The 23458-nt window shown below is 46.1% G+C and overlaps 1 protein-coding gene across 1 annotated transcript in view; it reads left to right on the top strand.

Annotated features, from left to right (window-relative positions):
- The window catches only part of LOC147689078 (pre-mRNA-splicing factor SYF2-like), a 219706-nt gene extending 211777 nt beyond the window's left edge, over positions 1-7929 (top strand). The window contains exon 7 of the mRNA XM_086941968.1: positions 7299-7929. Within this exon, the coding sequence (XP_086798094.1) occupies positions 7299-7464 (166 nt within the window). The 3' untranslated portion in view covers positions 7465-7929. The remainder of the gene's footprint in view (positions 1-7298) is intronic.
- Positions 7930-23458: the final 15529 nt, after the last annotated feature.

Raw genomic sequence — 23458 nt, 5'->3', positions numbered from 1 at the left:
GATGAGGTGCTAAGCACTGAGCAACCAGTAGTCTAGGTATGGGTAGACAAAGAGCTTCTGTTTCAGCGGAAAGGATGCTACCACTGCCATGCATTTTGAGAATGTGCAGAGTGCTGATTTGAGTCCAAAACGTAGGACCTTGTATTGGAAGAGCTCTAATGCCACCTGGAACCGTACGAATTTCCAATGTTTTCTGGAAATTGGTAGATGGAAATGTGCATCCTGCAGGTCATTGACACACATCCAGTCCCCTTGATAGAGCTGGGAGAAGATTTGGTGCAGAGCCAGCATCCTGAACCTCTCCTTTCGGATGAACTTGTTCAAGAGTCTTATGTCAAGAATGGGTCTGTACTCCCAGGTTGGGCCCTTCTTTAACACCAAGAAGTAGGGGAGTAAATCTCCTGCTGTCGTTGGGACAAGGGAACTTTTTCAATGGCTTCTTTTTGCACCAGAATAGCTAGCTCCACTTGAAGCAAGTCGTGTTGATGGACACAGTGGTGGAACTGACAGAAGAGGGGACTTAAATCTGATTGAGTAGCAATTCTTCTCAATATTGAGCACACATTTGTCTTTTGTTATTATGTGCCACTCGTCCAGGTGTGCCTTGATATTTCTCTCCACCGGAGTGGGAAACAGGAATGGGGGAAGCAAACGCTCATTGTTTTGTGGGTGGTTTAGCGGAGAAAGTTGGTGGTCGGGAAGCTCCCCGTCCAGTGCTGATGGAAGTGGGACCTGTACTGATGCGGTTATTGCATTGCCCAACAAGCCTTGGCATAGCCAAAAGGCATCGCCTTTGGGACCTTATAAGTGTTTTGCCAGACCTATTGGCTTTGCCAATGTGATTAGACTATGTTGTAAAGAAGTGTACCTGCTGTGCAGGATGTTAAAAAGTTAGAATAAAGTAATAAGCATGTGAATGATGCCACAATAGGTTTCAGACCCATGGCAGACAACCAAACATTGTTAGTGATTGTTGGATATGTAGTGCCAGTACTGGGTAAAGAGAACATGTTGGAACTGAGGGTCGTACATCTAGCTCTCAAGTCATTATTCCCTTCTATCGAGGCGCGCTACCTGTTAATTCACTCGAACAATACCACGACTACATTACCTGTACAAACAGAGGGAGCCAGGTCAAGGCCCTTATTGCAAGAGGCCCAAGCCGTATGGAAGTGGCTACTGGTGAGACAGAAGACCATTTGCGTAATCCATCTCCCAGGCACACTCCATGTCCATTTAGACACCCTCAGTCGCAACTTCTATGAAACTCGCGACTGGGTGTTAAACGATGAAGTAACACAGGACATTTTCAAACGATGGGGAGTTCCAGACATCAAACTGTTTGCGGATGCAACAAATGCAATATGCTGTGTCTTCGTATCCAGGTATCCCCAACTAGGCTCCAGAGGGAATGCACTTTTTATCAGCTGGTCAGAGACATTACTTTATGCTTTTTATCCAATACCACTCATTCCTCTGGTCGTCAACAAGATCTACAGAGCCATGGCCAGGATGATTCTTATTGCACCGGAGTGGCCTCGCCAATGGTGGTACTCGGACCTTCTTCACCTGTCCGAGACCACACACAGGAGGTTGCCATACGTTTTGGGTCTACTCTCCAAACTCTAAATTAACGAAGACAGCATCCAAAAGTGCCTAATGGACGGAAGGAGTCCTTAAAAAGCTCCTGTCCGGCACGGTCTTCGAAGCGTCTAATGCGATTTAGGCACTTTTGGATGCTCGTCCATTAGACCCTTTTGGATGCTGTCTACGTTATTTTAGTAGTGGCACCTGATTTTATTTATTTAAAGTTTTGTATAGCGTGAACATGACCCAGGCGGGTATCAGAGCACTTTACATAAGGGTTGCGGGAGGCATAGATCGAACTCTATGGGATCACTTTAGGTCAGTATACATCAGTTACAGCAGTGACAAATTGGACTGGACCGTGACATTGGCCAGTTAGCAATTACAACAAGATAGATTGTGGTAACAAAGTCAGGTAAAAACAGGCAGGGCGATAGAGGAGCAAAGCTTCTAGTTCAGGTTATTGTTCATTCATAGAGCTTTCACTTCCCTTTTGAAGGCAAGAGTTGAGGGAATTAGTCTTATTTCACAGGTAGGGAGTTCCATGTTCTTGGGGCAGTCCCAGAGAAAGTACGTTTGTAGGTTTTCAGTTTTTTGAATTTCTTTGGCTTGAGGAGCAGAGTGCTTTAGCTCCTTGAGGGCCTGGCGCTACCCGATAGCTCAAGCTTATTTGTCAGGTAGATAGGGGTATTGAAGTGTAGTGCTCTATGGGTCATAAAGGCAATTTTTTACTGGATCCTTGCCTCTAATGGGAGCCAGTTGAGCACTTTAAGGTCAGGAGAGATGGGATTGGATTTCTTGGAAACTGTGATGTCTAGTCCCAGCGTTAAGAGATGCTCTGAGTGGGGCTAAACTGAGTTTTGGGAGACCGCATAGAGTGGCACTGTCGTATTCGAGTCTTGAGATGACTAGTGCTTGCACCGCTGATTTGAAGTCTTCTTGTGGTAGGTAAGGTTTAAGTTTTCAAAGGATGCCTAATTGGAAGTTTGCTCCTTTAGTAGATGCTCTGATGTGATCTTGCATGTTTAGGTTCTTGCCGAGTACCACACCCAGTGATTTAGTGGAATCAATGATGTGTGGTGTGCAGTTGAGAGCGGTGAGGTTTGTTAGGAATTGCCCCACAGTGGAGGATTGCAGTCAGAGAAATTAGGAGGAATTCAGTTTTAAGGGCATTTAGTTTGAGGTGGTTGGAAGTTAGCCAGTTTAGGGTTTTGTGCAGGGTTAGGTTGAGTGACTGCATGTCTTCAGGAGAGGATAATTTCAAGTACAGTTGGGAATCATCCGCATACATGCGATATTGGATGTTGGAGTCCTTGAGGATTACAGTTAGCGGTTCAATGAAAAGGTTGAAGAGCGTGGGGGAGAGTGAGGACCCTTGTGAGACACCGAGTGCAGGGACTGGGGTCGGATAGGGTTTGATTGGTTTTGATTCTTTGCATTCTGTTGTTGAGAAAGGAGGCAAGCCATTTTAGGACAGTGCCTGAGAGCCCCATCCTACCTCTAAGGAGGTTAAGTAGGTTGTAATGTTTGTTCGTATCGAAACCAGAAGAAAGATCGAGTAGTATTATTAGGCAGGCTTCATTTTGATCAAGCAAAGAGAGGGCATTGTCCTATATATATGTGATTGCCGTCTCGGTACTGTGTCCAGCACGGAAGCCCTGATTGGAAGAGGTCGAGGAGTTGGACTTGTTCAATGTGTTTAGGCAGTTGTTCATGAACACATTTCTTTAGGAGTTTTGCCTGGGTAGGAATGTTTGTGATAGGAAGATAGTTATTCAGGTCTTCAAGGTCAGCTGTGGGTTTTTCTGATGTTGAATTACTTCCACTTTTTATTGATTACCTTATTCCTGTAGCATGAAGTAACTAAATATTCTGGCTATTTTCAAGAAGAAATTGGAACTTCACACAGTTCCCTTATTTAATAGGGAGATTGGAGGCGACCATTAATTTCCTTTTCTCTATGGAGCCCTAGAAATACGTCTTTAAACAAAAAACATACCTTTATCCTAAACCTGCAAGCCTTGAAAAATTCATGTTGGTGACGAAACACGTCGGCTGTTTTTTTGAAGCGAACACCTGTAAAGATGGATTGTACAAATGAATATGATAATATTGAATGTGCTGAATAAACAGTGTTCCTATTTTAAATACTCTTTGTGTTTGGATCTTACAGTTATGTAATACATATTGAGTGCTTGGATTGCCTATCTCAATAATACTGTATACAGTTGGGGTCACAGGACCTAGACTGTAATAAGCACCTTGAGTAGTAGGGTGTTGTTAAACCCAAGTGCACCATGTTCTTTGAGTATACCACTAATATTTACTAAATACCCACCATTTACATTGTGTCTTCTAAAAGGTTCGAATAATAAACCACTGCTTCTCTGTATGAATTGTTATTGCTATTAGATCTGTGTATTTTAAATGAGTTATTTAATGCAATTTTGGCATGTTTTAGTTTTTTATGGTGTTTTGGCCTGCATGTATGTGTATATACATATTTATGTATGTTTGAGGGTACTTCACACTTTTAACTCTTTAAATATACATTTATTTTTGTATTTTTTATATGCTCCGGGGTCCCTGGGCATGGGCAGGACTATTCAGTCGTTATGACTGATGAGTTTACCCCTGGAAGAGAACTAGGATTACAATTGAGAAAGGTATCCTTTTTTGTAAAAAAAAAAAAGGTCAGGATGGGCGGTAGGACCTCCTACTGTACTGTGTAAGTTGGTGGATCCTAAGCGAGATGAAAATGTAGTGCTGCTGGTTTTGAAAAGGAATTATTGTAAGGACTTCTGTTAGTCTTTGATCCTTGCTGATGTGAGATCACTAGCCAGAACGGTTTGCGTTTGCCAGATGCGTATGCAAGTTTCCTAAAATACTGGAGCAGTGGATGTAAATAGCTATTTGATTGTACTGCCTTAAAACAGTGACTTTTAAGAGCGGTTCTTGTGTAATTCAGTCATTCAGTAGCCCGAGGCAGGATTCGTCAACGTCCCCACCACTGCAGTGAGGCATCAGCGGAATCGAACAATAATGCCACCTCTTTGTTTCACTTTCACTCTGTCATAAAGATTGATCAGCTCACTGCTTACTTAAGACAGGTTGCTTGTAGTGTGGGAATGCTGATCATCAGGCTGGTTTAGACAACCCTTTTCTCTTGCTGAGATATTATTTCGGCCCTGTAAATTACTGGGTTTTTTTTTGTTTTGTTTTTTGCCTTGCGAAGCTATTAACTGCGCTCTGTCTTGAACTGAAAACGCAAAAGCATCAAGGGGAAGGGTGAGGCGGAGTGAGAGTCGGATACGGAGGCGAGAATAAGCCTTCACGAAAGACTGAAGTGGAGTAAGGTCTACAGTGGAGTGAGATGCAATAGATCTTGGATGTGAGAGGGAGGTTGGCAGCCTAGCATAGGATATGGAAAGCTATGTCAAGGTCGCGGTACCCTATCAGCCAGAACCCATAAAAGAAGAGATGCTGCGGTTTACAAGACTACACAAGGTGACATGTCAAAAGTTTTAGCGAAGTTTACAGTCTAATTGCTTGAAACACTGAGATACACTGCTTCCCACACAGTAATCCGACCTCTTGCGACTGGCATTTGCGTCACAGCTGACACGTACCGCTGCGCTTTAGCTAACTCGCACCCGTGCTGATCAGGTGTAAAATAGCTCCGTGGAAGTCACGTCATTTACCAGAAAATTCTGTTTATAAAAGGAAGGTCAAGGTACTTCTCGTTTGCCTTCTTTGGAAGAAATTCTGCTGCTTAAACTATTTGAATCAGCTCGCCAGCCCTCCAGTGAAAGCAGTCCATTGTATGCAGTGCTGGAATATGTGTGTTTGTCAGCAGACTTGTTTCTCAACGTCACGTTGCAATACAAGGAAGTATTTTCGAAGCCATTGTGTCCTGTTCAGAGAAGAATTTTCTCATAGGCACTGAATGAGAAGAACTATTTTAAAAGTATGCCACCCGCATTCCTAGACTGAGAGATCAGACCTGGCACAGCGGCTGCAGTTCCCAGGCTCTGCTGTGTCGGGAAGAGATTATATTTTCCCTCGGTCTGCTGCCTTCATGGGTCTCCCACCACGGAGTGCTGGTGACGACTCGGGAGACTGAGTTCGCTTGAAGGAAACAATTATTTAGAATGAAGTAGTTTGCACTGTTGCTGCCTGGCTGGTTGATGGGTGGCCAAGCAGGCAGTGTAAACAAACCGAGTTAAAATAGATGAGTCGGTCATTTCACAAATGTGGTGGCCCAGTGAACCCAGACAGTTCCGCATGAAGCATCCAGTGGCATGAAACTCTCCGACTTTGAAGTATGCTCTTGGGCATCCATCACAAATAGAACTATTCCAGTGTCCGCGATAACTGTCTAGAATAACGAGCATTTGCAATGCAATCGGTCTCTCCTTTGGGACCGTATATGTATTTAGCTATGCAGCACATTAGCCTGGGTGCTGAAACATCTACTGTTCTTTAACATGGAGAGAAAATAAGCACCAAACTGCGTGGCACGCCAGGTATGGGAACACATGGAGAGAACTATTGCCTTTCAGCGGGAAATGGTATAGTCCAAAGCTCTGTTTTTAATATAAAATCAGGCCCTTCGGTGGTCATATTACTGAAAATCCAAGATTTGAAAACAATATTGTCTACGGGTGTTCTTGGAAGACAGTTTCTATGGACCGGAACCTAGAGAATGCTAAACTGATTCTGGTATTTTACTGACCTCTGCTGGTCGATTTCTATCAAGAAAGTTAAATAGAGGTAATTGCCAGAAAATTTTCAAAAAGAAAGTCCCTCAGCAGAAAGCAATTTTGGTATTTTACCCGCCTCTCCTGGTCGTTTTCTATCAACACAGTTAAATAGAGGCAATTGAACAGAAAAAAAGTGCTTTTGCAGAAGCAGACAAGTCCTAGGGCTGATCTCCAGAGCACACAAAGTGCATACACATATAAGTATTTACTAAAGTGTATACAGGAGGTCTCGAGTGCTCGACCTAAAAATCTGCTGTGATATGCAAAGCCTCTTACTGATAAAAGGTAGAAGAGCATTGGCATGTTTAATTTCTAGTGCATATTAAAGTGAATGTTTGCTCCCCTCTTTTAACCTTCTCATATTTCCTACTTGCCGTGCTCCAGGCTGTGCATTTCAAACACTACAAACTTTTGGGCTCCAGAGAGGGAAAAGCGTGGATGTGAATGTTGTGCATCTGTCAGAGGTGCCTGTCTGGAAAAGCTGCTTTGGAATGAACTGCTTCTAATCTAGGTCATCATCACTGCGAGACATTGTAATCAATGCCCCCAAAATATTCAATTTGTAAGTGAGGAACACCTTTATTCTGGGATGAAACCCTTGCTAAAGAGTGAAACTTGCATGGCTTGTAGGTGATCATGCTGCATGTTTCTTTCCTCTGAATGGCAGGTAAGGGGTATGGAGCAGGGTCCCTCTGTACGTCCTTACTTCCTTCCGAGAGTATTTGCATGATGTATGTATGGAAGAAGGTGTTCTATGTGCATTGATGCTGCCCAATTTACAAGGCGCCAAAGTAACGGTTTGCCTTCTCAAGTTCAGGCACCTGTGGCAAAGGCATGTTATGGTGTAGATTATAGAGATCCAGGCTTTCTGATAGGCACCTGGTTAGCAGCTAGCAGAGGACACAGTTTGTTCTTGGATGTAACCACCATATTTCCATTTCCCCTTAGGATTGAAAAACGTGAAAAGTACAGCCGAAGACGAGCCTACAATGACGATTCAGACATAGACTACATCAATGAGAGGAATGCCAAGTTCAACAAGAAAGCTGAGCGCTTCTACGGCAAATACACTGCGGAGATCAAGCAGAACCTGGAGAGAGGAACAGCCGTATAAACTGTTTAAAGTCTTAAAACCTGCAGATAATGGAACCATTGACGGGTTGATCAACCAACATTCGTCAATATGTCTGACAATTAGACAACTTTTCACAAGTACAGTCGGTGTCACAGTTATACATTCTCCACTGCAGAAAATAAGATAATGTAATTATCCCAACATTAAGACATGCCACCACTTTGAAACATTTCCTTGCATCTTTTAATTATGTACCACCCAACAAATAAAAATATAGCAAATGATGTCTTGGCTTTAGGCACTCTTGAGCAACTGACACCTGTTGATGGTTTTGGCAAAGCTGTGGAATTCTGGTAACGAACCACCACTAACTACTGACACTTTCTTTACACTGTGTCAAAAGCGAAGTTAAAAATACGGTTAGCATTTTAATGTCCCTAATATTGGGCAGAAAGTTAAACTTTGGAAGCAACAATTAGTTCTGTGACCAATAAAAATTGATATGGAAATTGGAATTTTTTTAAATCTGTCATTGTTTTTATTTCGTAATGGAGATCTCTTTTCTAACATTCAGATGCCAGTAGCTGCGTTATTGAATTTAATATTTTGTACATAAACACAGATTCACGTTTTCTATTCAGTTTGGGCATTTCTACAGTGAAAACAATTCCTTTGTGTATAGTCAGTCGTAAGAAAACCAATGTAAGCAGATGGATAAGTGGAAGAAGAACAGCCAATGGAAGGAGGATTTGGTGTCGGATAATTTTGTAGAGATTGGTCCAGTGGGCACAGACACAGGAAGTGTGAAGAAGAGGCGAGGGGCATTGAAACCATGGTTAGGGAGGTGGTATACACGGAAGGGCAGAAAGCAAGTGTAGGAGGAGAACATTTGGGCAGGACATTAGAGCTGGACATGTTTGTTACACTGGAGCTTCTGAGGCTCGGGTTCATGATTAAAGAAGGCAACAGCTGGAGGAACCCTCCGCTGTCCGCTTTGATCATGTGGGATCTCTCTGGGGCGGATAAACTGTCCACCATTTGCATGGAGTAACAATCGCTGGTACAGCCTGTGAAAGTCTTGTCTAGGAGTGAACCAGTAAACTCATAGGTGAATCAGAGCAGACTCTTTTCTCGGTCGTCCCCCTGATTATGTTCTCTTCTGACATCGTAACTTCTTTTTGTACAAAAAGAGGGAATCGAAGACCTGCTGAGATATAACCTGACTACGTTATTCGTGCTGAGCAAAATATTAGGCAGCCCGGAGTATAAGCAAGGGAAGCTTGGTACCATGATTTTTAGTGTTGGTTCTCATAATGTCAATAATATGCTGTCTGATGTTTGACTACTAGTGGAAGTTGTTTCTCAATATTCATTCAGTAAGTCCATTGCCGGATGCAAACGTATTTCTGAATCTGAGAACAGTTTCCATGCATCTTGCTGCCTTCCACTTCCATAAGAAGAGTGTTTGGCACCCTGTGGCCCTGCATGCATTGCAACTAGAATCCACGGGTGAACATCATGTAGACCTTGTTCCACAGTTAAGAGCAGCCGGGGGGCTGCTGGGATATTGCATGCTGAACGCCTGGGACAGAGTCCGGTCCGGCTCATTTAATATTCGGTATCCCAGCAGTCCCTGGCTACTCCTCAATGTTTTCCAAAAAGCTTACCTTTCGTTCTTGCTTGGCTTTCTCTCACCATCCGTATCCGTTCGGGGGTTGCAAATTACACCCATTTCTAGGGAAAAAGAGGCAAGGCTCTAGCGGCCGTGCTGCTGAATGTGATTTCAGATTCAGGAAGTCTGGGTTGCGGGAGTGCGAGTATCCAAGGTACTGTTGCTTGACCAAAGCCACAGCTTATAGCTTTATCGCAAAGAGTCTTACCATGGCTGACCTGCATACCTGCTAATGTTTTCCTTCACATAAATTAATGACTAGGGTAGAAGAGGCAGGCCAAAGCTTTATTATAGCCTCTAATTTTGCCTATGGCTGTGCACAAGGTAGGTACCACCGTCTCATAGTACCACAGGGTGTGTCAGCCTTTGCCAGAACCCTCCGCAGCCAATACTGCTGGGTCAAACCATAGGAACAGAAACCTTTAATGGAATATGCAGTACTGTAACTTTCAGAATATAAGATAATCTGTGTTATGAATGGGTCACTGGCCTGGTAACGTTTTGTGAAGACTACGACTTTCCCTCTTGACATAAATCGGATTCCTCTATGCTGTTTACAACTGCAAGATAGTACAATGCACAAAAACATGTCATCCTAAAGACCCAAAACTCGAGCACAAAAAGGGCTTAGGGACGCCCTTCCATCCATGCCTTGATGCATTGGTTGCACTATTAATACTATCAATCCCCAAAACATCTGAATGAGGAAAGGCTCGTTTATATCCGAGATCTCCACAGAGTAAGACTTGAGCTCAAATCCAGACAAGAGGAGCTGAGAGAGCATAGACACTGGCTTTACTCTGGAAGTGTCTCGAGCTACCCAGCTGTGTTCTTGAAATCTCTCAGTCTCTGCTCTGGCACTGTCACCTACAGAGGTCTTTATCTATATTACCACTGACAGCAGTTCTGAAGTTTGTCAAGCTGTATTACACCACATTTCTTTCATATTACCACTTGTAGGATACTTACCATTTAAGTCCCCAAAAAAGCAGTGCCTTAACTTGAACTCTTTGTCTACCACTAACAAGCAGCTATGCCACGTTCTAAGCCACGCCTTTACGTATGCTTCAGCTTTCACGTTATTCCTTTTGGTTACAGTCCGAGCTGTATCATGTAAGGTGCCCACTTCCACAGTCTGAGGTGAGGAATATGTGTATCCTGAATGTGTAAAGGGATGCATTCCTGCGCAGTTGAGCCATCTTTAATTTATGAAGCTGTGTATTTTGATCATTAACTCAGTGCTATGCTTGCTTGCTATACCTAGGAATTATTTATTTTTTAGAGATCACTACATGTGCACTGTGTGGGTTTTTGGTTCTGTGCCTGTTATTGTTAAGGCATCTGTTGGGGGCGAAAAAAAAGACACCACCAATCGGTCGGCACGCAGCAAAGCTGAGACCTGTTGGCTTGGCCAATGCATGTCTTGTATTATTTCTCAGCGTTCCACAAAATGCTCACATTAATGGCTACAGTCTTCAATACATTAGGTATTCAGAGCATAAGTGTCCGTCAAATCAGACTTTATTCGATTTTTGTTTCATAAAAATCATAAAAGCAAACAAAATTTTAAATAAATACAATTGTATCATTATATCGCAGTGTTAAACAACTAAAAACATTCAATTCTGCATCAAATCGTTTTGCAATGTAAAGATAAAATTCTCGTTGTTTTTTCTGCACTTGATTATACTTTTTAGAAATAGAGTTATCTCTCTTGTAACACATTCATTTTCCAGGATCTGCAATGAATTAAAAGCCGGACTGCGTTGCCTCAAGCCCCCATAATCTTAGAATAGGTATAATCCATCTCCTTTATTGCCTTATAAAACTTGCAGAAAAGAACAACGTGCATCATAGATTGCTGAGAGACCTCGTCACAAGGACATCTACATAATGTTTTAGACCAATCGTTTATTGTAAGTGTCAGTCAATCAAACTTTATACAGCAATATTGCCATAGAAGTATATCATAGAAAATTTCGAACAATCACTGCAATCCACCATTAAAATTGATAAAATCACATAATGCCTAAATAAAAACACTCAAATCCCATTTAAACGTCATAAAAAAAACTTGTCACTAAAGCTATAAAATGCAAATAGATAATAGTTATGAAAACGCTTAAACAGACGCTGGTTAAAAATATCAGTTTCTCAGGGTTAGTGACCCTCATATAAAACTAATGACGGTGCTGCATACTTTTGCTGGACCTAGCTGTTGTGAGGACTGAAAGCCCTTTTTATACGAGTTGAAATTTAAAAACCCAAGACTAGTTTTAAAAACGGGTTCGCATGGACTGGGAAAAAGCATAAAATGGACTGGACTTTTATGTGAACAGTTATCACAGGGGCTTTGGGGAGGTTTTTGAACCACGCACCTTGTTTGGCGGATGGCAAAAAGAATGTATAAAGAGCCCATGTGTAACCTGGTTTAAAATAGTCAGTGCTGAGTGTTGTCTGCAGAAGTTAAATAAAACTCCAGTTGACATCTAAAGGGTAGATCATGGTCGTTTTTCAAAGAAGAATGCTGGAGGGCCTTGTTTCGGGGCACACATTGACCCTAGTCATAAAAGAGGAACCTTGTCCAGGCTCTTGCAGAAGACCCTAATAATTCTGGGTTGAAGAAGAACTCTAGTACCCCAATCTTGCAAAAGTGCTCTTGACATAAGCTAGCCAGGGGATGCTAGCCCACTTTTCCAAAGCCAAACAATCTAAAAGGATATTTTTAGTAAAGCATAACTCTGGCTATTTCCAGATTTTCAGCTATATCAAGAGAGGGACCAGACCTAGAACATTGCCAAATAGATCAAACCCACCTCAAAATTGCAATAGAAAGTTGACGTCCCAGGATGGAGCGATAAAAATCTACACAAAAAAACTATTTTGTATCTTTTGTAGACTGTCACAGTGGCAATGCCCCCAAACTGCAGCTCGATAGGTGGCAACCAAAATACATTTAGATTTATAAATCTATTTCACTGACCTATTACCCAGTCTTGATGCAAAACGGGATACTGCTTCAGCCCTACTAGAAAGTTGTTGTGCTCTCAGTGTCCGCATGGGACCCCAGTTTTGTCTAGAATCAAAAGGGATGCTTAGAAAATTGAAACTATGTACTCTGGTGTCGAAACTCCATCAATGTAATGGGCTCGTTTTGGTGCCTTTATACCCACAGACTATTGGGTAAAGACTTCCAACGATTTCCCTTTAAATCTAGAGAAGTGATAAACTTGAAAAACGCACCCATCGACCTCTTTAGGCCATTTGCAATCCCTGCTATGACAACCGCATCTTCGGCGTAAAGACTAGAAATGTACTGGTCACCCACCCTTGGGATGTCTAGTTTCTTTTGAAGTAAGGACCGTTTATATAAATGAAAAATAAAAACAGCCCTAAGATACAACCTTGGCGGGTTCCCTGGTTGCTACAAAGAGATGATGGGCATTCCCCCTTAGTCCAAAGTAAATTTTAGCCCAAGTGTTTCAAAGAAGGTGGCGTAGATGTGTAGAAGCTTTTTCCGCCCCCCAGGTTTTCTCAGATTGCCCATAAATTAGAATGGTTTCATTTAGAAGTTTTATAAAGCACTCCGCTACCCCATTGAGGTTTCCCGGTGCTACAAAATCGTGTTGGGTCTTCCCCAATCTCACTGAATTCAGAACAAACAGGCCTTCAGCTCTCAAAAGATCAGTGAGGGACAATTTCTCAGAGATTTTGGGAGAGCGATCCACATCTTAGGGCCCTGAAACGCAAAGGACCGGACTGCCATACGTGTGCATTTAATTAAAGGGACCATATACAAGGAAAGTTCACTGGAACGGAGGGTACCGGAAGGTTGATGGGCTTTAAGAAATTCATGCAGATACTGTAGGACAACCCCAGCTCTTGCTTTGTGCATATAGCACAAGGTTTTCAAGTGCATTTACTTCTCCACTGTAAGCCAGTGGAGTTCCCGTAGAAAACAACAGGCTGAGGCACTTTTCGGAAGTCTATAGAGCATCCTAGCTCCAGAGTTCTGAATCACCTGCAGCCGTTTGATGTAGGCTTTATCTGCTCCCAAAAATTATAAGTTGCCTTAGTCCAGCCTCGACATAATGAGAGCCTGAACCGCTGTCCTTTGAGCTGAAAATGGGAACAGCCAAAGCATTTTCCACAGCCATTTAGGGCGGCAAAGCTGTGGGGAGCAACTTCTTCACCTGGGTTTCATGGACAACTTGTCATCCAACACACAGCTAAAATTTTTAACCTTGGCGGCTGGCACTGGAATCGGATCCAGACTTTCAGGACATTGTTGGGGACCCCAAAGGGGCGGATTCTTTCCCAACACCAGTACCTCAGTCTTATTTTCGTTGAGCTTGGGTGAATAGTTATTTGACCACTCATCCACAAGGCCCATACAGAAGTTAAAGTCCTCTGAGTTGTGTCTCTGCGCAGATGACAATGAGAATATGATTTGTGTGTCATCTGTGTATGAAAATAGAGAGAGATCAAAACTTTACACCAAAACTGCCAGTGGGTGTAAATATATGGTAAATAGTGCCGGACATTAGGACGATTCTTGAAGAACTCCTGAAGTCTGAGCATGCCGCTCGGAGAATGCAGTGGCTGAGAAGACCTGAAAAGACCAGTCACTTGAGAAGGATGTCATCCAAGAAAGGGCCTTTCCTTAAACTCCAACTCAGCCAGCCTCTCTGAGAGAGTCACCTGCAACACCATGTTGATGGCCGCCTTCTGAAATAGAATAGGATCAGTGCAGCCATCCCACACCCATCCAAGAGTCTTCTAAGATGTTCTGTGAACCCTTGCAGGGTGGACATTTTACTGTGTCCCATCCTAAACCCCAATTGAGAAGAGTGTAGAATCTTGGGACTCCATTAAACTGGAGAGTTGTCTTTTGACATGTTTATCTTGGCCATGATGGAAAGCATAGAAAATGGTATATAATAAGACCAATTATGAGGGTCTAGAGTGGGTTTCTTCAAAAGGAGCCAGACCATGGCATATTTCCATGCCTGTGGAATCTGTCCCTGCTTTAAAGAAGAATTAAGAAGCCCCACCGGGAATTGCAGATTGTCAGACTCTTGGGCACTAACATTGGTAGCAGAAATAGTATCTCCAGGTGAGCCAGATCTGATTGACTTCAGTAGTGATGGAGAAGTGTGGCTCAGGGGTTAGAGGCGGCAGACCCGGAAGCTGAGATCGGCCCTGGACCAGGGTTCAATTCCCCACCTCGGCGGGTCTTGGGCTCAAAAATTCCACGGACTCGATAATTCTCGCTCCGGTGCCTTCTCGACTCACGGGTTCACACTCTGCGACTCTGGGCAATAGCTTGCTTAATCTCCACAACGGCCCCTCGTGGCGGGATGCCTGGCTTTCACCTTGTGGATACCCTGCCGGGGTTATCTCACAGGGGAATACCAGGACGGGTTCCCTAAGCAAGCGCTGGGAAACCCTTTGTGGGTAGCTGTGCGCTATATAAGCTCAAACACATTTACATTTACATTTTAGTGATAGGAACCCAGCCAAATCTAGCATGTCCCATACCATCAATTTATGACACCATCTTGTGGAGGCTGGACAAATCAGGTCCTTAGTGACCGGCATCCCTGCAGTACTACTTAGTGGTGAACCCATTGCTTTAAGGGGGCCGGGTCTGAGCACCAGCAGTGTTTTAAAGGCTCTGTTTTGTGCCCTGGCACAGGCGGTCTGTTTTTTTCCGGGCTGCAGCGACAGCAGGCACATCGATGTGTGCCTGCTCACACTGCTCACTTGTGGAGAAGTTACGGCATGACATCATGCCAGGTGAGGGCTGTAGGGGAAAGGAAATCCTTTAATAAGAGGAATTTCCCTTATCTTTTTGAAATTCAGGGGCAGCAACATTGTCGTGGTGTCACCTGGGTTTTAACTTGAAGCTTTTTCAATATTCTATACAAGCCATTCTTGCTGGTTATTTATCTTAAGCAACTAACAGCCATTGACAAAGCCAATAGTCCTAACTTGTTGTAGGTATGATGTTACTTGTATCATATATCTGGATGCAATGACATAAATAGCAAAGTACAAGTCTGGTGTTTGTAAGCCATGCCCATAATTACTTTGGCCACGACTTTTTTAGAGACCCCCTTTTTTTTCCAACCCACTTAAACACTGGGTGAACCCTCCCGTTTTTAGTGCGAGCTGAATATCTACCACCTATTTAACAAATAAACATGCCGGTTCCTCACAATGAGGATGAGACAATACTGGAACTCGTAAATCCTATTTGAGTCAGAAAGTTCCTTCTCCACCCTGAAGAGTTTATGAACAATTATTAGCTGCTGTAATTTGGTCCAAGTAAAATGTGGCCCAAGCCGCTCTACGGCCCTGGTAGCTTCTCAAAGCTGTTTTATATCTGTGCTCACAATCCTCACCATTCCGAATCCTCCAGGATCTTTCCAGGCCCTTGCATCTTGACTTCTCTATCCATATTGCCTCTGTAAACCAGGGAGCTGGCGGATGAGACCTGGGTGGACTACTAATTTTCTTTGGCAAAACGATATCTCGTTCACTGTGTTGAAAGCGCATGACAAATCCATTAAAACTAAGTGCAATGTGCTTTTATGTGCGTGGGTATACTTGCCAATTAGAAGGGGCGGTACCATCTTTGTTCAGCAGTGCCAGTTCCTTGTCGAAAATCATTCTGAACCTCTGAGAGGATAATATTTGTCTCAGCCCAATCCTCAAATCTTGCAAGTAGTACCAACCCAAGATCTTCACTGTGAATGAGGATATTAGGAGGTAGAAAGCTGGGCTCTCTCGCCTTTTCTTTGAACATTTGAACATTAACTGTGTCTTTCCATGTAGGATTTTAAGGGTCAGTGATCGCTGCTCTAAAAACATTCGTGAACATGGGGACCCATAAAATGATGTTTTCTTTAAAAATATGCAGGGGGACTCCATCCGGGCCCCTTGGCTCTTAATAGCTGCAGCAATTTCCTTTACTGGACTGTGCACCAGTGTCATTACTCGTTTACCTTTCTTTTCGTTGTTAGAATCCAAACATATTCTTTGTTTCATACCCAACATGTTCTTTCTGTTTTGGCTTTGCTTTACTGTTGAGGTCATAGAGGTAAACGTATTTCCTTAAGGGTGTCCTTGCTCAGCTTCGGTAGCTAGGTGTAACGGGGAATTGATCCGCAGAGGAAATATACGAGTTGCTCTTTGTATTATCACTACGAAAAAATACATTTCAGAAATGTATAACTTGAACGTACAAAGTTTGGCTAAAAAGGCCACTTTCCTAAGCAAAATAATGAAAAATGTTATAAAAGGGTGAAGGAATCAAATGTTTTAGCAAACATGACATTGATTGTAAAAATGAAGGATAAGGAGAGGTGAAAAATAAAGCAACAAGGAAGTGTTTTCTTTTCACAAATTTTCACTGAGGGGAAGTAGTGTGTTGTTAAGGGAGATGTAAGCTGCTGGTCACAGAGATGAATGCCTTGTCTAAAAGGGCTGTAGGACATGCACTTAGGTTTGATGCGCAAACTTCCTCTGAACAAGTTGTCAAAGTTCCCTGAAGTTTCAAAGTTAAGGCAAACTTAAGACACTTTTGGGTGAGCAACACATCCTTTACAATTTTAGCAAAACAGAGTGGTTTGATCTCTTTTCCAGGCACTTTACAAGTCGGAAGGAAATTATCCCAAGGCAGTAGGGCTTCATTTAGCATTAAAGGTCATTTTAGATCCAAACAACTCTACTGTATCCTTCTTACCCAAGTCTACAAAGTCGCAAAAATCTCAATAGATAATACGTATACCAAGCCACTCATTTCAGATTTATTTTATTTATTTATTTGAAAGGTTTTATATAGCGCTGGCTAGACCCGGAGGTATCAGAGCGCTTTACATGAGTATCAGACCATAGTTGCAAGTTACATCGTTACATCGTTACATCGTTACAAAGGTTATACAGTTATTAGAGCATAGCTACATAATTACATGTTCGGTCGAGACAAACAATAAGGACATATGCGTAAGGGAAAAAGTAGGCAAGGGGAGCGATTCAGGGGGAGGGGGTAGGAGCAAGGGAAGTAGACAGTGAATGAAGGAGGGAAAGAGGAGGGGGAGGGGGAGAGATACAACATGAAAGAAGAGGGGGAGAGTGACGGGGGCACAAACCGGTAGACGAGTAATAGCTGCGTCCAAAGTCCAGTAAACTGTGATCCCAGGGAAAGTGATATCATTCCCCCAACTCAGATGCGAGAGCCTCCCTTTACACAGTGGACTCTCTCAGAGGGGTCTCTGAGACTCCAAGGCCTACCTACTGGACCCTTCCCCAAAAAGGGGCGAGGGAGTGCTTTGGCAAGGGCCGTACCATGCCTCAACTGTGAGTTGCTCCCTGTTAGAAATGGGATTTCTGGTTGGCTAAGCCTTGCCCCGAAGCCAGGCAGAAACCACCATTCCTAAGTTAGGGTAAGGGAGTCACCCGCCAAGATAACCCCTGCTCACCCTCTTGGTAGCTTGGCACGAGCAGTCAGGCTTATCTCAGAGGCGATGTGTAAAGCATTTGCGCACGCACCCACCAGCAACAACATCCAGGGCCCCCCACAAAAGGAACTCCACACAAGGTATATGTAAAAATAGCCTTTGTATTGCAAAACACATTCGATAGAAACACACACTTTACAATGTGCCAACAGGCACGGACAGAATTTACAGGGGATTATGTACAGGACAGGGCTACAGGCACCACTGTCAGGAATATGCACTTAGTAGAACTAGCACTTAGAACATATAACAATCAGAAGCTTCACACATGATGCATAGAGCATTCAGAGGTGTAGGAAATACACATGATGAATAAACATACATTCAGAGGTGTAAGAACAAGGCACATGACGCATCTAAAACACATTCAGAGGTGCAGCGGAAGCGCAGCGGGTGCGACGATTGCGCGCCGAAGGCGCGCCTAAGGCAAGCCCGTCTGCGCCCGTCCGTGACTGGCCGGGACTAGGGGCACGTCACTCTGCCCCGCTCATCACCTATACCCCGGACCTACTACGCAGCTTCCAGGGTCCCTGGCCCATCACGGCCTCCATCTGCTCTTGCATTTCCTCCTTTGGTCTCTCCCCCACTGCCCCCCCTCTCCTCCCTCTCTCTACAGTTGACCCCTCTCTCTTGCCTTGTAACATTGTCCCTTCGTCAACCTCCAAAGCCCTTACGGCTCTTTATCTTAATACCCGGTCCGCTGTCGCCCATGCGCATGAACTCTCGGTCCTGCTGGATCTTCATGCCCCAGATCTTCTTCTCCTAACGGAGACCTGGTTCTGCGATGACTCCCTCCCTGCCCTACTATCCACCTTACCGGCCACTTACTATGCCCTCAGGGCGGACCGCCCTTCAGGCAGAGCCGGGGGTGGCGTGGCGGTCATCGCACGTGCCGATCTTCCCTTTCACATTCTATCCCTGCCTGACATTGCGACCACCGAATTTCTGGTGATCCGCACTACCTCCACCTCTCCCCCCCTGACCTGCTTTCTCACCTACCGCCCTCCTCAATCCCCCCTACAGTTTCTCCCTGACTTCTTGGAAGTCTTGGCCACGATTACAGTCAATAACTCCTCCATTCTGCTCCTTGGCGACTTTAATTTCTGGCCCTCCGACCCCACCGAATGTCCGTCCTCTAAGGAATTCTCCGAAACCCTTCAATCCCTCAACTTCACATCCCACGTTCACTCCCCCACCCATATCAAAGGTCATACGCTTGACCAGATCTGGTCCCTGAACTGCCCTGTGGAATCTCTCTCCATTTCGCCTTGCTCTTGGTCTGACCACCACCTGATTTCATTTTTCCTTCCTATCCACTCCCCAGCTAAGCTCCCCCGCCCCAAAAACACCTGGGTACGCTCATGGGGTCGAGTCAACCTGGAAAATCTTTCCTCCCTTCTCACCTCCTCCCTCCCCTCCCTACAGGGCCTTTCCACCTTCTCCCAGGTTGATGCCATAGACCAGTGGCTCTCCTCTGGCCGCGACTCCGTTGCCCCGCTCAAGCGCATCACCTCCAAACGTGAGAAGGATGCCAATCGGTGGTTCAACGAAGAGCTTAAGGCCACCAAACTAAAAGTACGCCGCGCGGAGCGGGCTTGGAGGAGAAATTATTGCCCCACTTTAAAACTGGAGTATACCAACACCCTTACCCAGTATAAAAAAGACATCCTGGAGGCCAAAACATCATATTTCTCCTCCAAAATTCTAGCTGCGGAAAACCAGTCTAAGGAGATATTCACCATCGTCCACAACCTGGCTTTCTCGGACAGAACAACCCTTAAGCCCGCCCCGTCCGAAGAACTCTGCCTCTCCCTCAACAATTACTTCATTCATAAAATTGCTACCATCAAGGCCAACATCCCTCCCCCCTCTCCCTCCTTTGTTGACCCCCAATGTCCCCCTCCCAAGGGTGAACTCACCACCCTCCCCTCCATCACTAGGGAATGTTTGACCTCCTTGGTGCCTCTGGTCAAGTCTGGTTCTCCGCTTGACCCCTGTCCGGCTCACATTCTCCGCCATATCTTTGTCTCTTGCCCAGACCCCCCCTTCACCTCCTTAACAGCTCTCTTGCTCAAGGCGTAGTTCCCAACCCCTTGAAGTCCGCGGTTATTGTGCCTATTCTGAAAAAACCCGGGGCAGACCCTTCTGTCCCTGCCAATTTCCGCCCCATCTCGCTCTTGCCATTCTTGGCCAAGGTGCTCGAGCGCCATGTCACCTGCGCTCTGAGCTCCTTTGTGGAGAAGCATGGAGCCCTTGCCCCTCGCCAAGCCGGCTTCCGCCCCGCACACTCTACGGAGTCCGTTGTCATTTCGGTCCTGGACAACCTCAGGGAGGGTATGGATACCAATCAGCACCAGGCCCTTGTGCTCCTCGATCTCTCAGCCGCCTTTGATACGGTGGATCACACCATCTTACTTTCCCGTATCAAGGCGGCGGGGATCGGGGGGGACCGCCCTGGTCTGGTTATCCTCCTTCCTGAGCGACCGCACCCAGGCCGTTCGCCTGGGTGACTTCACAGCGGACGTCCGGAAAGTTCAGTGCGGGGTTCCCCAAGGTTCTTCCCTCTCCCCCCTCCTGTTTAATCTGTACATCGCCCCTCTGATTTTCTCTCTCCAACAGATGGAGGTCGCCGTATTTAATTATGCGGATGACCTCCAGCTTGTTTTCAATCTATCCTCTTCCCCCTCTTCTGTTCTAAACTTTCAAACTGTCATGCTCCATATCAGGGACTGGATGAACCACAATCACCTCAAACGTAACCCCGACAAGACCGAGTTGGTGTTGACGGGCGGTTCATCCAGCCCCTGGTCCTCTCTTGTCTGGCCTCCCTCTCTTGGCCCCTCTCCTGCACCCTCCTCCTCTGTCAAAACCCTAGGCATAAAACTCAATTCTCAACTCACCCTTCACTCCCAGGTTAGCTCTGTGGTATCTTCTTCTTTCCTTTCACTGCGCACTATACGCAGGGTGTCTCGTTTCTTCACTTTCTCTGCTCTTAAACTTATCATCCTGGCCATGGTGGTGTCCCGCCTGGATTACGGCAACGCCCTGTATGCCGGCATTCCTGCATACAGCTTGCAGCGCCTACAGCAGATACAAAACCAGGCGGCCCGCCTGGCCTTCAAACTTCCCAAATTTCACCACTCTACCCCTCTTCTGAAATCTCTACACTGGCTCCCCGTGCGAGCCAGAATTCAATTCAAGCTCGCCTCCATCACTTTCCTGGCCCGTCTTGGCCTGGCACCAGCGTTCATCTCCTCCGAGATCATTCCATACGTTCCCACCAGGGAACTCCGCTCGTCTTCCCAATCCCTCCTCACCATCCCACGCTACCGGAGAAAGAAGTGGGGAGGCTCTAAATTTGCGACCCTCGCCCCAACCCTCTGGAACTCCCTTCCCCTTGAACTTCATTCCATCACTCTCTACTCACAATTCCGTAAACACCTCAAGACCCACTTATTCACGAAGTCTTTTGAATAACACTCCTTTAGCTCTCCTAGCCTTTTAGCCCCGGATCCTGTTAGCTTTAGCGCCAAGAAACCGCTGGTATACGTGCGCTCTAAAAGTAATTTTAAACTCAAAATCAAACTCAAACGCAGCAAAGAACACTTCGCAGAAATCACTTTAGCATGAACTCATAACTATACCCAGGCCAACTGGCCTCTCTGGGGCTAGGACGCCCTGTGTCGCAATGTCAGGGGGTGCCTAAAGGTAGCAGCTGCCCACTAAGTGCTGGGCAGCTGTAGCAACAATATTGAGGTCAACGTGGGAGCATCGCAGGCTCCAAGTAAACAAATGCCCCCTGAGCCTCTCTGGGCTCGCAAAACAATTATGGCCCTTGTTGGAGTCCCTCGTGGACTCGACATCACCAAAGTGAGCCAAGAGCCTCCCGTGGGCTCTAAATCACAAATGCGCCCCCCTGAGTCCCGTGGGCTCTCGAAACAACGGTGGCGCCTTGAGCCTCTCGTGGGCTCGGAAACAATGTGGGCCTTCATTGGAGTCCCTCCCGGGGACTCGAGAACAACTGGGGCACTGGGGAGCCTCTCAGGCTTGTGAATCAGGTAGGCGGGTGGAGCCTCTTGGGGCTCCAAACTAGAACTGCCCTCGGAGCCCTTCTCGGAGGGCTCGCAATCATACTTTGCCCCCTGGGCCTTGGGGGCTCTTCTGCCATCCCGAGCGGAGGAACGGCCCCGGGGGCGCCTGCACTCACCGGCAGTCGAGGAAGGCGTCGGCTCCTCTCCCTCGGGGCTTCTGGGCTTCTCTTTGCCGGGCAGCGGGCGGGGCTCTCTCATTCGTGAGAGCCTCGCCGAGGACAAGATGGTGCCGGCTCCTTTCTCGCTCTCCTGGACTGCGGGGCGGGACTTCCGACCGCCTCCTGCCCTCCATGCAAGGACTTCCGGGTCGCGACTGGCAGCGCGGCGGCCCGTGGAGGCAGATCCACGGCGGCAATCTGGGGCAAATGCCGGGTGGGCACCGGCTCCCTTCAAATAAAATAACAAATCGAGGTGGGCACTCAACATCAATGGAAATGTGCAGAGAAGCGGGCAAATGCCAGATGGGCACCGGCCAATGCAAATACGGCGCTTCCAGACGCCAGAGGGCATTAAACCCGTTCCCAGCGCTAGGCAGATGATCATAGCGCTCCCAAGCGCTGAAGGGCAAGGTAAAGCGCTTCCAGGCGCTAGGGTCCCACAAGTCCAGGGACCAGCACAAAGTCCTTCCATGGTCCAGGACAGCAGTAGTCCAGGGGCTGGGCAGGGCCCCGGGAGGCAAGCCTTCCCCCGGGCCCCAGCAGCAGCATGCCCCTGGTAGGATTCAAGTTGGAAACAAGAACATTTGACAAGAGGTCACAGCCTCCTTTTATACAGAGAAATCCTTTGTCTAAAGGTGCAGGGTGGGGGAATAACCAGTCGCAGCTGGTCTGGAAGCACCCTTGATGTGCTCAGCCCCTCACTCTATTCACTGGCAGGGCTAGGGACATTAGACGCACCACAGGGGGCGGAGCCAGCATTGAATGGGGAAAGCCCAGCCCTATTCAGGACCTAGGTGCACTCCTCCCCAGCCAACAGCATGCTAATCTCCACACTCACCACCGGGCAGACCCATCCAGACTCCTGGAGCCAGGCTCACCAGCCAGCTCCAGCCAATCACAAGCCAGACACATATTACACAAACATGCCAACTTCTAGAAGTGCAAAAAACACAGTTGATGGACAGAATGCAGAACAATGTCATACATTCACCCCAGTATAGAGCTCTGGGCCTAAATCCATCGTTTTTTTTGCACTCCACGCCACCCCAGTTCTGACATGGCCATATGCAAATCAGTCTGACCCTGTGCCTCATGGGAACCGTCCAGCCCGAACTGCCAAGCCATGCCTTCCCTGGACCGGAAACAGGCTTCCGAGGACCGGTTTCTGGCATTCCAGCCGTCTTCAGCCCGGCTTGCTTGATTCCAGTGGTGTGGAGTGCATGGGACTCACGTCTGAGCATACCCATCCCGCTCAGGGTGACAAATGCAAAAAACACAGTTGATGGACAGAATGCAGAACAATGTCATACATTCACCCCAGTATAGAGATCTGGGCCTAAATCCATCGTTTTTTTGCACTCCACACCACCCCAGTTCTGACATGGCCATATGCAAATCGGTCTGACCCAGTGCCTCATGGGAACAGTCCAGCCCGAACTGCCAAGCCATGCCTTCCCTGGACCAGAAACAAGCTTCCGAGGACCGGTTTCTGGCATTCAAGCCGTCTTCAGCCCGGCTTGCTTGAATCCAGTGGTGTGGAGTGCATGGGACACACGTCTGAGCATACCCATCCCACTCGGGGTGACA

This window comes from Lissotriton vulgaris, chromosome 10 (genome assembly GCF_964263255.1).
Source record: "Lissotriton vulgaris chromosome 10, aLisVul1.2, whole genome shotgun sequence".
NCBI lineage: Eukaryota > Metazoa > Chordata > Amphibia > Caudata > Salamandridae > Lissotriton > Lissotriton vulgaris.
Note: the sequence above shows the minus strand (reverse complement) of the source record. Positions and strands in the feature narration are given on the sequence as shown.